The sequence below is a fragment of the Myxine glutinosa genome, chromosome 14 (assembly GCF_964187855.1).
Source record: "Myxine glutinosa chromosome 14, kmMyxGlut1.1, whole genome shotgun sequence".
Lineage (NCBI taxonomy): Eukaryota > Metazoa > Chordata > Myxini > Myxiniformes > Myxinidae > Myxine > Myxine glutinosa.
This window is the reverse complement of record NC_136274.1, coordinates 34,940,945-34,958,483: the sequence shown is the minus strand read 5'-3', so window position 1 is coordinate 34,958,483 and position 17,539 is coordinate 34,940,945. Positions and strand designations below refer to the sequence as shown.

Sequence of the window (17,539 nt, the reverse complement as noted above, 5' to 3'; positions counted from 1 at the left end):
ATATCGCGGAATCGCGGCCAAAGTCAATCCCAGTGTATCTACCATGGATGTAATACCAGAGGCTTAATTATATAAAAATCCCAGCCATCTGGGAATAATTGGTTGTTCCCTCTAAATACGGGTGAAAGGTGTGTGTGTGTGTGTGTGTGTGTGTGTGTGTGTGTGTGTGTGTGTGTGTGTGTGTGTGTGTGTGTGTGTGTGTGTGTGTGCCGAGCCCCTTAACTTTGAGACAGCAAGGCACAGGTTGCCTGTAACAACAAGTGCTGCACGACCTGTTAGCAACAAGCATCGGCAGCACACGAATGCATTCTCTTCCCTGCTGATCACAGTTAAAAGGTGAGTTTGCACTCAAGAAGTATTAATTATACAAAGCGAGCAACTCTGACTCTATATGTGACATGATGCTGATGTCACCGAGATATATATCTCAACCGATAAAAGCTACACAAGGTGATCGAGCTCTTTACAATTTCAAACTGTACCGGAGTTCCTCCATAGCCCTCAAAGATTTACAAATGACACTTGCATATGAGCAACCCAATGCTACATTCCTCCATTCAGCGAATTGTTAGCACCAGCCTAAACGGAACCGTGCAACACCTTGTTTGCCAAACAAGCAATATTGCTTAACCCCGCTTTTCACTTCCCATGCGTGGGGTAATAAACGCCCAGTCACATCTTTCACCCATTGAATCATTCTGTCTATGCTGTCGCTGATGTGTTGAGATTTGTTGTGTCTTTTAAATTTTCTGAGTTTCATTTCCTCATGTATTCCAGGTTTTCTTTGCCTTTTTCATTGCTGGTGAAGAATCTTGGTTTGCCTTGCACCAAAATTAAGACGTTAGCACTTATTCTGTAATGTTGCTTGCTCTTGATGTAAATGCACACAATGTTGTGCACAAACATTTTGGATAATGAAAAGATAAGGTTTATAAAATGTTTATTTCTGATGCTCAAGAAAGACTTTAACAGTATGGTACTGTTACGGTCTTTCCAGGCAGTGGAGGATAGCACAGAGGTGGAGATAAAAGATGACCGTATTCGACGAAAAATTCAGCCTGAGGCCTGGCCTATCCCTGGTCCGCCTTCTGCATTTTATCCTTTTCCTGGCTTTAGTTATTGCTTGCCTGTTTCTCACACCAATCCGGAGACACTTCGGCCGACCGACTTCACCCGGCTGTTGGATTGCCCAGAATTTGTTCCTCGACAGGCAGTTCGAGCTTTGACCGGTGAGTTGTTGATGTTGATTCCCGATATTACTGGTTTATAATTACGATATGCATTCCACTTGGAAATTCTATGATGTTTCTGAGATTTGTCATTTTCTTTTTTTGGGTGACCAGAGTCTGCACCCAATTCCCCACGTGCTTGTTCTGATCCGCCCAATGATGAGGTGGGAGAACGGGTCGATTCTGAAGGGTCCTTGCGTGCCTTGGGGAAGGGACTCTCTGTGAGCTTGCCTGATTTGGATGCTGGGAACTGGACAGTGGTCAAAAGAAAACAGCGAGCATCTCTCTCCCGTGAAAAGGTGGGGAGGAATGAATTGGAATGGTAAAGATGAGGTTTAGTTGAGGAACTTTAATTAAACCTAGGCTTCCAAGAGTGAGGAGACTTACATTGGGTAAAAGCAATGTACTGAAGGGCGGGGCCACAGTTGGACTCAAGTAAGGGAACAACTGAGTAAGAAAAGAGAGAAAGGAGAGAAGGAATCACAGTAACATGCAAGTAAAGGGGGCAGGTAGGGGCAATGGGGGTGGAAAAGAATGTAGTTCGGGATGGTGTTGCACTGCTTGAAGCCTGGAGGGAAGAGTGGGATTTAATATGCTTCGTAAGATAGTCCCATCAACTGGAGAAAAGAGGAATAAAAGAATGGAGGTGTGACAAGGGGTACCAATTGAAGAGAAGCCAAATTCAAGGCATTCATACTTCGTGAAAATATTGAGGTGGGACAAGAGATGATCAAGAGTTTTGGGAGAGGGGTCGTGGAAATTTTTTTGAAAGAAAGGTAAATATTTTGGCGAAGGACTATAGTTGATAAGGTGAAGATTATAATAAAAAGCAGCCATTTACTGGATTTTCCTCAGAAAATAAATTCAATTCTTTTTACCCTGAAAGCAAAATGAATCTAATTGATTACAGTTAGATCTTGAATATGAATACCCATGACTTTCCAATTGAGATATAAGTTCATCAAGTTTTATTTGACTTTGCAGGCAATTCCAGATGCCCTCATACCATGAAAAATCAATGTAATGATCTAAATTCCTATAATCCACAAGCTAGTTATCCAGTTTTTTTTTAAATAGTTGAACACAACATAAAACTTCATTTTTGGCATTCTCTGTCCATATCTGTAAAAAAAAAATGTTATTTTTAATTGTTACATGGAAGTTGGAAGCATTTTCAAAGAAAGTAAACAAAAATAAAAAAGTATATCGAATATTCTGATTCTGTATCCAATTTGAGTATCCAGTCCTGTCCTGTTATTTAATTTAAATACAAGCACACACACACGCACCAAAATGTTGAATGTGTGGTCACTCACTCACACTTGTAGCATCAATATGCTATTGTGTGATAATGGCACTGAAGTGTTATACAAGTGTACCTCATTTAACGAGTCACTGTTGTCACTACTCCAGCCCTCCTCCCCTCAGCCTCTGGAAAATGATGATGTTGAGGTGGGAGCAGTCACGGTCATGCCGCATATTGCTGGTCAGGGCAAAACTGCAGCCACTGTTCCAAACCTGACCCCGGAAACAAAAGGTTGCTCGCTCGGAACAGACAATGATGAGGAGCGGGAGGAACTGGACTTCTTGTTTGACGAGGAGATAGTTTCAAGCGGGCGCCGTAACCACTTCACAACCCCACCATTACCAGGCGGCTCTGCCGATGGAGACTCTGATTCTGACTACGAAATAGCTGATCAAGATGTGGCAAAAATCTTGATAGTGACTCAGACACCACCGTATCTTCGGAGGCACCCTGGTGGGGACAGGACAGGTGCCAGACTCTCTCGTTCAAAGCTCTCGGCCGAGTTGGTGAAGGTCATTAACGACGGTTTATACTACTATGAGCAGGACCTTTGGTGTGAGCTGAACATGCCTGAGTATGCCACCATAAAGGTAGGTTGGATGATGTGAACTCACTTCTGATGTTGATTTTACAGGATGAGTTGTTGCTGTTGTTGTTTCGTATGCAGCCTGTGGCTGCTGGTTGCATCATTTTTCTGGAAGAACGTTAGTGCCGCTGATGCCGTGCCCCAATAATGCCCTCATCCCTATGGCTACTGGGATTGGGGATTTGGGAGAGGACGTGGAAGTAGGAGGTGGGGGAGAAGGGGGAGAGGGGTGGGGGGGGGGGGGGGGTAGAGACAAAATTGTTATTTAAAAAAAATTAAAAAATTATGCCAGACACCCTCAGTACACCACTAGTGAGCACGTCTATAAAGTTTGTACTGCAACATTTGTAAATCAGTAGTAGAACATCATCTACTCAAATATTACAATAATTATTCAGACGGTGCATTTCTCAGCTGGGCCTCTCTCAATGGCAATGACTGGAGTTTTACTTGATGCAGAATCCTTTGTTATAATTTCTTTCTCCAGTTTATTTCTCCAGTTAAATATTTACAGATACTCTCTGAGAGCATGTTCTCTCGTGCTCAACCGAGGCCATCGCAGTTTGGCAAGACCACGCCCTTCCCCACGCCTACTCGATCAACCCTGAACCTTGCAATGCGCATGCGCAGATAAGAAAGCGTGTCACGTGTGCAGTGTGTCTGCCTAACATCTTTCTGATGATTTATAGTAACTATTTTTGTCTGGCGAGAATCTACTCAAGTATTACCGAGGTCTTCTGTTTTCTCAGGACCAGGATTTGGATTCTTCAGATAAATACTTATATTTTGTCTTGATAAAGTTCTTCATTGAAGTTAATTTTACAAAACTATTATCAGAGAGTGTGCTGGCACTGTCGACTCTACGTACTAACGTGGGGATGACTTGGATAAAAAATGCCGGCCCCACCCACTGATACAAAACAAAAGTTGGAGTATCTCTTCATACTCTCGTAGTAGTTTATCGAGGACACTTGCAGTTTGAGTGTATAATAATTTTTTTTTTGTTTTTTGTATACAAGATCGAGGCTCGTGAAAGAGCGAAAGTCCCCAAGGACCCAAAAAAAAGTATTGACACCAAGTAAACAAAACAGTAAAAACCACGAGTGTCTTTCACGTCCGGCCGTGTATAAATAAATTCCTCTTGAGAGGCTCCGCCCCTCCCCTCTGTCCCCACCCTATTGGTTAGAGGGAAACCACACCAGTTATTTTGGGGCGCTACTCTTTAATCCCTACGTTACTTATCACTCGAACATCCTGGTATGCTTACAGGTATACTCTAAACCGACAAAACGCCTACACATGAAACTTATTACAGGGCAGATTCCTTACCGCGACAGACGAATACCTACCCACACAGATCTATCTGGCTCTACATATTGCTACCCCACCGACATAACAATATGCATGGCTCGTGTTATTGGAAACGTCTATGTTGCACAACTGGACTTTCAAGATGCTTTAGCTGATGTGGGAGGCCCCTCTTTGTGGGTGGCCCCCAGCAGCTGCTGGCTCCGCGGGCGCCTAACGGAGGCTCTGGTACTAGGCACGATGACATTTATCAACAATTCTGAAGATTAAGAAATCTGCAATCTTGTGATCTTTCGATCAAGTACTTTCGCGATATATTTTGGGGGAATTTTTCATTCTTGTTGGTTATGAAAACGTTTGAGAATAAAAGGTATGGCTTTTAAATGCTTATGACTTCATTCTATAGTAGTTTTTAAGCGTATCGTTTTGTGCATATTTGAATTGGTGGCCATTTATCCCTGTGTTATCATACTCCTTGATAACCAGTTTTTATTCAGTATGGACATATACTGAATGATGAGGACAAGACAAGTGATGAATTGCGAAAGATGATGGGAATAGAGCCTGTGATTGATGCTGTGAAGAGGAACAGGTTGAGATGGTTTGGTCATGTGTTGAGGAAGGATGAAAGTGACTGGTTGAGAAGAGTGGTGGAAATGAATGTAGAAGGAAGCAGAGGACGGGGAAGACCGAGAAAGACTTGGCTAAAGATGGTGGAAGAAGAAATGCGGGCAAGGGGGTTAACAAGGAGAGATACAGAAAATAGGGCAAAATGGAGAAGATTGTCATGGGGACCGCAAGGCTAACCCCCGCTCTAGCAGGGAAAATGGCCTTTAAAATGCATGTTGTTGTTGTTGTTGTTGTTGTTGTTGTTGTATGGACATAAAAAATACCTGTATACCATCATCCCCGACGACGCTGGTTTTCCGGCTCTCAAAAACCTTTTCGATCTTCAGACCACCAAGGAACCCAGCACAGAAACTTCCCCACCTCGCTGAACTGGTCCTCACTGCTTCTCATTTTCTGGCGAATTCTTCAATCAGACGGACAGCTTAGGTGTGGGCACCAGAATCCCTCCCAGGCTAGGCAAATGCTTTGCGGTTTCATTGAAAACAGATGTTTGACCGGTTTGACGATGCCACCTCAGAATTATTTGAGCTACATAGACTGCATTGGTGCCACATCCTATAGCAGAGAATATCTTGAATGGTTTATTGACTTCGGCAATTCCTTTCACTCTTCCCTCATTTTACATGGGACATTTAGTTTACTTCTGTCACGTTTTCTGACAATGTCATTTTAGTCAAAGAGAATGGACTTGCTCCAACTGTACAACCTGTGGATTCACACAGCTACCGTCTATGTTCTTCATTCCACCCTTCTATGTCAAAAGTTTATCTAGTTCCAAGGGCTTTGTCATCTGTGCAGTGATGAGTCCGACTTCAAATCAAAATCAAATGAAATGTGAAAGTTCTTCATTGAGTATACCTTTCCCACTTTGATTGTGGCTGGGGCACTGGAGCGCATTCACAGCATTTCCAGACAAGCTTTACAACCTTTTAGGAATAACAAAACACTGAATAAAAGGATCACTTTTACATTGATGTATCATCCGATCAACCTTGGAGTCCAAAACATCATCCAGAGGAACTTCAAGCTTCTAGACTCTTCAGAGTGAACCTGAAACTGCCTCATTTTCAGGATCACTGGTAGAGATAAGGAATGTGCACCAGCAGAAGACTTTACCAGCTACCACCATGACTTGGAGGATGGTGAGAGACTTGACAAGTTTGGCAATGGCAACCAAAGGGAACATTTTATGATACACATTGTAACTGAAACGTCACCATAGTGACCACAGTGGTTTTGAGAGAATGCTAATCACTTTTTCAGGGCAGCAAGTGTGCTAAAGGAAGCAAGGAAGCAAGTGTGCTAAAGTGCCGTGTGGAAAGTAGTGACATCCACATCACGTAATGGAAGGAAGGTTACCCAAGGCATTTTGCTGGAAGTAGTAAGATTGACAGATATGATTGGACAAATGTACTCCATTAAATGGACATGAAAGTATCACAAAATAAAATCAGCATACGTTGTGTTTGTGGTATACTTCTCACACGAGGGTTGTTTGCTTTGAGTCAGATGCATTCATTATTTGGTCAAATAGATTTTCATCACATGTTTATTCTGATTGTTCTCGTGAAGCGAATTAAACATGAGCTGTGCTTCTCATCAAATATTTCACTTTGTTCAGTGCTAACAACATAATCATTACTTGTGTTGTGTGATTATGTTAAGATTGTATCAGAGATTTGTGTTATCATAATTACAACAAAGTATCCGTAGCTGTTTCATCTGAATGAGAAATTAAAGATACACTCATTGATCTTTGTAAATGAAAAATATTGCCCATCCTTAGGATTTCTCACCAAACCTGGGGTCATTTACATTTCTAAGGATGTGATTGCAATTTTGGCTAAAAATGGTGCTGCAATTGCAGTTGTAACTAGAACGCCACTCAGTAGAGCGCATACCCCCGCCGTGGGTCAAGTTGGAATAATACTGTTGCGGATCTCCAAACGTCAGCCTTCCCCTTACCAAGGGGGGATGAATCCCCTTGTCTTTTATCTGACCGACGCGATCCGGGGCTATCACGTTCCTTCCGGTCAGCGCTGAATAGGGTGGTAGGTCGAATTAGTCCTATTACCTAATTACCAGCGCCTCCCAGGAAGCAAGGAAATAACCCCACCCGAACCACGGTTTTAGTGGACACGCCGAGCGATAGCGAGCCGCGATTCGGGCCGTTAACAGGAACTAACCAGATTGGAGCGGTTGTAATCGTGCCACGCTTACCCAATGGAAGAAAAGACTGATATGGTCGAATTAAGAAGAAAGGAAGAACAGGAATAACAAGGAATTTATTGCACTTTGTACAATGGAGAGGAAGAAGCAATGTACAGCGAAGAAGAAGAAGAAGCAGATACACAGGGCAGCCTTATAACAGTCTTAACTTATCCCTGGACATGGGCCCGTTCGCACTCAGACTCACATGGGGGTTGTAGATGGTCGGGTCGAGGCTCCCAAGATGGCATCCACAGCTCGCTCCGGTCCCCGACTCGTACCACGAAGAAGATGGTAGACGGCAGGCAAGCTCTCCGCGTGTCGTTGGCGCGGCTCGGACAATTATATGGGGAAAGGTGAGCTAGGCTGGGCGGTTATTCCACGGCTTAGCCGCGTACGTAATAAACGAACCGGCTGGGCGGTTATACTGGCGGTCTCAGCAAGCCCAAAGACAAACCCCCAACGAGTTCTTGCAATCAATGCCAAATGTGACAATCCTTTCACAAAGCGCTTATACTCTCCAGTCCTTGGTAATGCGCGAATATCCTCAAGTGCTCAAAAACCGCATAAGTCCTCTTACAGCCAAGCGCGATTCCTTCAGTCCTCCTTTCCGCACAGTCCTTTTAACACACTCTCCACTTGCGAGTCCTCTGGAAGGGCTTTGTGCTCGCGGTTATATACCGCCGCTTAGCGAACCCTCTCGAATCTCCCAGTCACGTTCTCACCACGCCCCTTAGCCATGCCCACTCGAGCCCTGGTTGGTTGTTGGGGTCTTACCGGCTCCGCCCTTGATGTCTGCTTGACGTGGCCACACCCCCGACCTCACGCTCCGCCCCCTTTTCAGGCCTTACCTCGTGGCATTTGGGCTGGTTTGAGCATCCTAATGCGAGGGGCAATGGGGTGCAGACTGGATGGGCGCAATGGGACATGGGGCGCAGACTGGATGGTGTGCAATGGAGTCGATTGGAGGGAGGCTGCAAAATGAATGGGGCCTACTCTTATTTATTTTACACAATGCAGGTATCACTATTGGAAATGGCCTTATCTCACATTTACTAAGAAATAACTAACGTTCTAAGGTGACCTATGTGTTGCATGTGGACTAACTATGGGGGCAAAACCTTTAACCGTTATTAATCAAATATGTACACTTCTCAGAACCGCAACATTGCACCCCTCCTACGCCAGGGTCGTCCCCGAGCCGGACGCACACACCAGTGAGCCTGACCGGTTCTGATGCAAGGGTCAGGACTACTTTTTAACAATTAGTGTGACACTTAGGTGTAGTTACCCTCTACATTTAACCTAACACCCTGTGTGCGACAGTTTTAAACACTAGATATGTCCCACCTACTGCGTTGTGTACTATCTAACAGACTCACGCCCACAATTAACCGAATTACGGAAAGAATCCTCAAACTATACATAGAGCCGGTGGGGAGCATGTTATTTACAAGAATGAATGAATATGAATGATCGTTTTAAGGCCATTTTCCCCGCTATAGCGAGAGTTAGCCTTGCGGGCCCCATGACAATCATGGTTCCCTGTTTGAGGCAATGTTTTTATGGCCGGATGCCCTTCCTGACGCCAACCCTTGATCACGCTCTTACGATGCGCAGGGATATGGTGTACCTATTCTAAATCGGGGTACACACCGTGATCATTCATCCCAGCAAGCTGGTACTCAATTTGCCGACCTCGGAAGGATGACAGGCTGAGTCAACCCCCCTGGCGTTAATTCAGCGATTGACCGGGATTCGAACCCAGGATCCTAGGATCCCAAGCCGGCACCCTAACCGCTAAGCCAACACCAGGGATATGTTATTTACAAGACCACTACTTATTTACAATACTACAACCCAGGACCTGTCTTTTGTGGGAAAAGAATATAAATTTTGAGAAGAGGAAACACAAAATGCACTGCACTGCACCAATACACCATACACCCATATGCACACAAATAAAAAAAATGCACACAAAGCACCGAAATGCACCATCATGAAAAATGCACAATCATCACATTTCAATAATCCATGATGTCTTGTGCTTGGCTGGCTGCTGGGCTGCGACGTCTTCCTGCTTCGTCTTCGGTATGCCATCGTCAAAGCTTAAAGCCTTCTTGTCCTGACACACCAAAGGAATTTAATAAAAAGTGCACAAACCGTGTCCGCTTTTTATTTTGGCCGGCAGGGCCAGCTTAGGTGGTCCGACTGCATGGCATTGATGCCACTTAAAAACACAGTGGTCCGCAGGGCAAGATAACGTTTGCCGCGATTGTCTGCCCCAGCAAAGGTGCCAGGCCACAGAACGTGTGGTCCATATGGTGTACCGGTGCAGGCGACAGGCAGCAGGGTGCAGCGCAAGAGTGCGGCCGCACGGCTCAGGGCACCTGCACACTCCCCTCAACAAAAGGTAATGGGTCCATGGGTGGGGAGGAAAGACAAAGCAGAGGTTAGCGGGGGAAAGGGCGCAAGGGTACACGTCATCACAAGGTAATGCGACATGAGGGGCGCGGGAGAGCGAGCGGAGAAAGCTCGTCCCCAGCCGTTCGTCACCCCCCATGTCAATCTACACTACCCTTGCCCTTCCCCGTATTTACAACTTACAAATTCCGTCTCTACTGTCCTGTCTTTTCTATCCCCCCTCTATAGTTCCAAATTCGTTTCCAATCCCTCCCAAGAAGGAAGGGATGGAATTACATACAATGTCTCACCCACGTCATGATGCGTCTTTCCATCCAAACATTTGTAAAACCTGGTGTGGAGTCCTGTCACCTTGGTGAGTGGATGTGGATGGTGCGAAGAGGTTTTCATCCTAACTAGCCTTCTATTTGACATTAACTCACTTTACACTACCCGGGGTCTTGCCCTGCCAATCCAAATGGCCTCTTTACACTATACAACATGCATTTTAAGGCCATTTTCCCTGCTAGAGCGGGGGTTAGCCTTGCGGTCCCCATGACAATCTTCTCCATTTTGCCCTATTTTCTGCATCTCTCCTTGTTAACCCCCTTGCCCGCATTTCTTCTTCCACCATCTTTAGCCAAGTCTTTCTCGGTCTTCCCCGTCCTCTACTTCCTTCTACATTAATTTCCATCACTCTTCTCAACCAGTCACTTTCATCCTTCCTCAACACATGACCAAACCATCTCAACCTGTTCCTCTTCACAGCATCAATCACAGGCAATATTCCCATCATCTTTCGCAATTCATCATTTGTCTTCCTCTCTCTCACCCCCGCTCTAGCGGGGAAAATGGCCTTAAAACGATCATTCATTCATTCATTCATTCATTCTCTCAACGATACTCCGCACATCCATCGAACCATTCGCATTTCCACCCTTTCCAGCCTTCGTTGCTGCTCTATGTGGTTCTATGTGGCTCCAACACTATGTGGTTCTAAAAACCAATTCCCATTGACCATCCTGTGGTGCCTCCCAAATTTGGGGTCTCACTCCCCCAATTTTTCTCACTGTGCCCTCGCACAATTTCGGGGCTGGGTCGTGTGTTTCTACCAGCAGGTCTACCTACCTGCGCACCTCCGCCACTGACGTCGCCACCCGAGCTTGCCTAGCTCCTCAACTACCCTAACCTGGGGTGGGCCCTCCTGGCTCTCTCACCCCACTAATGCCCTCTCTGGCATTGGGCTACCCGGGTCCTTCCTTTGGATCCTCGGGCCCCACTGAACTCTATACTGAGCTCTACCTGGCTCCCAGAGCCTACCTGCGGCCTCACCTGGCCGACAGACTACCAGTGGCGGAGTGCCCCAATAACCATACTTACCAATTAAGCCCACACGCCCAGCTATTCCACTCACTTATGCACCCCTCAAAGCAACGACTTGCGACTCCCTGCACCACAGATGTTAATATCCAAACAATTTACCTACTCCCTCTACTTAACTTTAAACTACCCTCCCCGGGTATTCGTGAAGGGGTCCATCTTCCCCCATCCACTCCTTCGCACCATGCACTCCATACCACTCATACCACACACCATTTACTCCACACCATTCATTCCATACAACTCAGTATCTTCACCATTTATCCACTTGCACGCCATGCAAGGCAATCACTCAACACACTTACACTCATCCTCAATACACCACTCATACATCATCTCTGGGCATTCCCTACCATTGTCTCATTTCACCAAGTTCCATTGCCTCATTTCACCAAGTTCCTTCCCATACTCACACACACAACCATTCTCGAGCAATGCCTCATTTGCTCACACTCACCACAAAGATTCTCATTCTCAATTCCTCATTTGTGCCTAAAGCGCATCCTCCTACTCACACACACAGCATCATTTAACTAACTATTTCCCATAATACTGGTGGTTTCCCCATCTTCCCTTATACTAAGCACTCCCTCGTCATTATCATCCATCTAATCTGACTACGTCCCCACTACTTGTACAATGTCCCTACTTAAATATCGTGTCCTATGGTCATCTTTCTAAATCCCTAACCATTATCCGAGCCCGCCCTGGCTAGTTCTCACTGCCAAACCCCATAAACTACTGCTCCTTTGCCCCAAAAAGCAAACGATGTGAGGGATGGTAGAGCTACCATCCCTCTACACCGGATACCATTTGCCATCACTATTTCTATTTGTCCACTAACTACGAGCCTCTCCGTGCGGCAATACATCATCCCAGCTCGGCTTCGAAAAGCCGAGCAATGCATACTGGTGGTCTGTCTCCTGTTGGTTGGGCCGTCCTGCATTTTCGATTCTGGAGAGGAGGTATACTTGGACCGAGGTTCCAGGCGCCATCCCGGCACGGAGCCTTCCGGTCTCCGGCACGGTGACCCAACCTCCCCCGGCCAGAGCACCGCGCCCGCCAGGGGGCGAAGGTCCGACCTCACCTTCCTCCCTCGGAATCGTGCTGTTTGCCCCTTGCGCCACGGCACCGACCATACAGGGCGGGACCCGGCCCGAATCGTGCACGCCGCTGTGGCAACGATCCCCGCCGGCTCCCGCAGCACACAAAGCGCACCACGCCCCGAGAGCTCGCGTCGGCTGTACGTCGGCCTAAACGCTGCCCCGGTCTGCGTCGATGCTCGAATCGCATTCTCACACCATGCGACCCTTTTTACACTCACAAAACGCATCGCTCCAGCGCCTCCCATACATCCCACACATTTCGTCACCGCACTCGCTCGTGCATACCACCCAGGCGCACTCATTCTACTCGCACACTCTGTTATCACACATCCTCGCGCACATTCTTGCACCCACTCCTCCGTTACATACTCCGTAACTCCCACGGGTGTGCACTCTATTGCACACCCAATCACCCGCTCCGGTGTGCACTCCCGCACACTCTGTATCACACTCCGTTTCGCACTCTTCCCACATACACTCCGTTATACATTCTTTTTCACACTCTGTAACACACTCGCGCTCTGGCGCCGTTCGCACACGCGCGCCATTCACTCGTACAGCGCACCACGGACCTTCTACAAGCGCCCGGGTGACGTCGGGATCCCAAGCGCGCGAAAAATCTTTTCGCGCAAAACACTTTCGCGCCAAACCTTTTCGCGCCATACACAGCCCTACTTACCTTTGGGATCCTTTTCTCCTCTAACCCTATCTGCAAACTTTCATTTGGGTTAGGCAGCACGACATCACAATGCGAATGCAGACTTTGGGTACATTCCATTTTTCCTCCCACGATTGCTTTTCTAAGTCTGCCGTCTCTTCAGCCCCAATTTCAACTATAATTTATTTTTCCTTATTAAGCTCGACGACCGCTGGCGCACATAAAATAAAATTTTCCAATTCGGCGGTCGTCGGCTTTTCTATACCCCGAGTCGCAATTTCTACCCCGGTCCACTTAGCTGCGCTTTGCTCCCCCTCGCTTTCCCTGCGTTCCTCAAGTCGCGCTACCTCGTCGCGTCCCAATGCGCCCTCTTCGCCCAACTCGCGCCCAATGTCTTCCCCCAATTTTTCCATATCACACCTGGATTCCTCCCTCATTTTTTCTATGTTCTTTTCTGACTCTGCTATCCGGGCATCCATTTTTTCCTCTTGGATGTCCATTTTTCCAAGTAATTTATTTATTTCATTCTTTTGGCCGTCAATTATTTCCCTGGTGGATTCGTCCCTGTAGGCCCTCATTTCAGCCATAAATTGCGCCATGAAGGATTGCATGTCCATAACCATTGGCGCCGCGGGCTCGGCTTCCGCTGCCTCGTGCGACGCGCCGCCATTTTCTTCGCCTGCCACCCCTACTGCTGCACCCTCATCAATGTCCTCCAGTGCCAACTGTTCCAATTCTTCCCGGGGGTCCTGGGTTATTTCTAGCTCCTCCTCATCTACCCCCACCGGCATCCGACCGCCTTGGTTATCCATGGCATGATTCAAATTTAGATGTTAGTACCAAATTTGGGTCGCTCGTAATTTTGAGTGCGTTAAGCGCACTTCGGGTCAAATCCCACTCCTGACACCAATTGTTGCGGCCAATATGCACAATTGGTGTCCAAAATTTGGTCTAAAAAATTTAGTCCCAGGTTCCAAATCCCACTCCTGACACCAATTGTTGTGGATCTCCAAACGTCGGCCTTCCCCTTACCAAGGGGGGATGAATCCCCTTGTCTTTTATCTGGCCGACGCGATCCGGGGCTAGCACGTTCCTTCCGGTCAGCGCTGAATAGGGTGGTAGGTCGAATTAGTCCTATTACCTAATTACCAGCGCCTCCCAGGAAGCAAGGAAATAACCCCACCCGAACCACGGTTTTAGTGGACACGCCGAGCGATAGCGAGCCGCGATTCGGGCCATTAACAGGAACTAACCCGATTGGAGCGGTTGTAATCGTGCCACGCTTACCCAATGGAAGAAAAGACTGATACGGTCGAATTAAGAAGAAAGGAAGAACAGGAATAACAAGGAATTTATTACACTTTGTACAATGGAGAGGAAGAAGCAATGTACAGTGAAGAAGAAGAAGAAGCAGATACACAGGGCAGCCTTATAACAGTCTTAACTTATCCCTGGACACGGGCCCGTTCGCACTCAGACTCAGACTCACATGGGGGTTGTAGATGGTCGGGTTGAGGCTCCCAAGATGGCATCGACAGCTCGCTCCAGTCCCCGACTCGTACCACAAAGAAGATGGTAGACGGCAGGCAAGCTCTCCGCATGTCGTTGGCGCGCCTCGGACAATTATATGGGGAAAGGTGAGCTAGGCTGGGCGGTTATTCCACGGCTTAGCCGCGTACGTAATAAACGAACCGGCTGGGCGGTTATACTGGTGGTCTCAACAAGCCCAAAGCCAAACCCCCAACGAGTTCTTGCAATCAATGCCAAACGTGACAATCGTTTCACAAAGCGCTTATACTCTCCAGTCCTTGGTAATGCGCGAATATCCTCAAGTGCTCAAAAACCGCATAAGTCCTCTTACAGCCAAGCACGATTCCTTCAGTCCTCCTTTCCACACAGTCCTTTTATCACGCTCTAGTGATATTTATCTTTTATCAACAACTAGTCAGACGTTTACTAACACACTGCACTGAACTTGTCAATAGATTACAACAACTAGTCAGACGTTTACTAACACAGCACTGAACTTGTCAATAGATTACAACTAGTCAGATGTTTACTAACACAGCACTGAACTTGTCAATAGATTACAACAACTAGTCAGACGTTTACTAACACAGCACTGAACTTGTCAATAGATTACAACAACTAGTCAGACGTTTACTAACACAGCTCTGAACTTGTCATTGGATTACAACAACTCGTCAGACGTTTACGAACACAGCACTGAACTTGTCAATAGATTACAACAACTAGTCAGACGTTTACTAACACAGCACTGAACTTGTCAATAGATTACAACAACAAGTCAGACATTCACTAACACAGCACTGAACTTGTCAATAGATTAAAACAACGAGTCAGATGTTTACAAACACAGCAGTGAACGTGTCAATAGATTACAACTATTCAGACGTTTACGAACACAGCACTGAACGTGGCAATAGATTACAACAACTAGTCAGACGTTTACGAACACAGCACTGAACGTGGCAATAGATTACAACAACTAGTCAGACGTTTACGAACACAGCACTGAACGTGGCAATAGATTACAACAACTAGTCAGACGTTTACTAACACTGCACTGAACTTGTCAATAGATTACAACTAGTCAGACGTTTACGAACACAGCACTGAACGTGGCAATAGATTACAACAACGAGTCAGACGTTTACGAACACAGCACTGAACTTGTCAATAGATTACAACAACTAGTCAGACGTTTACTAACACAGCACTGAACTTGTCAATAGATTACAACAACTAGTCAGACGTTTACTAACACAGCACTGAACTTGTCAATAGATTACAACAACTAGTCAGACGTTTACTAACACACTGCACTGAACTTGTCAATAGATTACAACAACTAGTCAGACGTTTACGAACACAGCACTGAACTTGTCAATAGATTACAACACCTCGTCAGACGTTTACAAACACAGCACTGAACTTGTCAATAGATTACAACAACTAGTCAGACGTTTACGAACACAGCACTGAACTTGTCATTAGATTACAACAACTAGTCAGACGTTCACTTCCACAGCACTGAACGTGTCAATAGATTACAACAACTAGTCAGACGTTTACGAACATAGCACTGAACTTGTCAATAGATTACAACAACTAGTCAGACATTCACTAACACAGCACTGAACTTGTCAATAGATTACAACAACTAGTCAGACGTTTACTAATACAGCACTGAACTTGTCAATAGATTACAACAACTAGTCAGATGTTTACTAACACAGCTCTGAACTTGTCAATAGATTAAAACAACGAGTCAGATGTTTACTAACACAGCTCTGAACTTGTCAATAGATTACAACAACTAGTCAGATGTTTACTAACACAGCACTGAACTTGTCAATAGATTACAACAACTAGTCAGACGTTTACTAACACAGCACTGAACTTGTCAATAGATTACAACAACTAGTCAGACGTTCACTTCCACAGCACTGAACGTGTCAATCGATTACATCAACTAGTCAGACGTTTACGAACATAGCACTGAACTTGTCAATAGATTACAACAACTAGTCAGACGTTTACTTCCACAGCACTGAACGTGTCAATCGATTACAACAACTAGTCAGACGTTTACTAACACTGCACTGAACTTGTCAATAGATTACAACAACTAGTCAGACATTTACTAACACAGCTCTGAACTTGTCAATAGATTAAAACAACGAGTCAGATGTTTACTAACGCAGCACTGAACTTGTCAATAGATTAAAACAACGAGTCAGATGTTTACTAACACAGCACTGAACTTGTCAATAGATTACAACAACTAGTCAGACGTTCACTAACACAGCACTGAACTTGTCAATAGATTACAACAACTAGTCAGACATTCACTAACACAGCTCTGAACTTGTTAATAGATTAAAACAACGAGTCAGATGTTTACTAACACAGCACTGAACTTGTCAATAGATTAAAACAACGAGTCAGATGTTTACTAACACAGCACTGAACTTGGCAATAGATGAAAACAACGAGTCAGATGTTTACTAACACAGCTCTGAACTTGTCAATAGATTAAAACAACGAGTCAGATGTTTACTAACACAGCACTGAACTTGTCAATAGATTAATACAACTAGTCAGATGTTTACTAACACAGCTCTGAACTTGTCAATAGATTACAACAACTAGTCAGACGTTTACTAACACAGCTCTGAACTTGTCAATAGATTACAACAACTAGTCAGACGTTTACTAACGCAGCACTGAACTTGTCAATAGATTACAACAACTAGTCAGACGTTTACTAACACAGCTCTGAACTTGTCAATAGATTACAACAACTAGTCAGATGTTTACTAACACAGCTCTGAACTTGTCAATAGATTACAACTAGTCAGACGTTTACGAACATAGCACTGAACTTGTCAATAGATTACAACTAGTTAAATATATTATATAATATAATTGTGAGTACGGAAATCGCTTGCAGAAACTTGTATGAGCACACCATAGGAGGTCTCTGGCAGGTTTCATGAAAATCCCACCATTGATTTTTGTGAACATTAAAATGGTGACATGGTTTGACTGATGAAGAGATCACGTGACACAAGCTTTCCAGTAGTTGGTTCCAGTTTTGCTTGAAATAATTTGGCTCCAATCTTAAAGAGGATGAATGTCATTTTGGAATGCCTGTTCATAGCTGATCAGTCCTTGCAGTCATTTTCATGTGTCACTAAG

The 17,539-nt window shown here is 45.4% G+C and overlaps 1 protein-coding gene across 2 annotated transcripts in view; it reads left to right on the top strand.

The window, feature by feature from the left end:
* The window catches only part of LOC137418387 (la-related protein 1-like), a 169,794-nt gene that overhangs the window by 110,246 nt on the left and 42,009 nt on the right, over positions 1-17,539 (top strand). For both annotated transcript variants that reach the window (XM_078768470.1, XM_078768469.1), the window contains 3 exons: positions 998-1,229; positions 1,344-1,528; positions 2,643-3,125. In XM_078768470.1, coding sequence (XP_078624596.1) covers positions 998-1,229; positions 1,344-1,528; positions 2,643-3,125 — 900 coding nt within the window. The remainder of the gene's footprint in view (positions 1-997; positions 1,230-1,343; positions 1,529-2,642; positions 3,126-17,539) is intronic.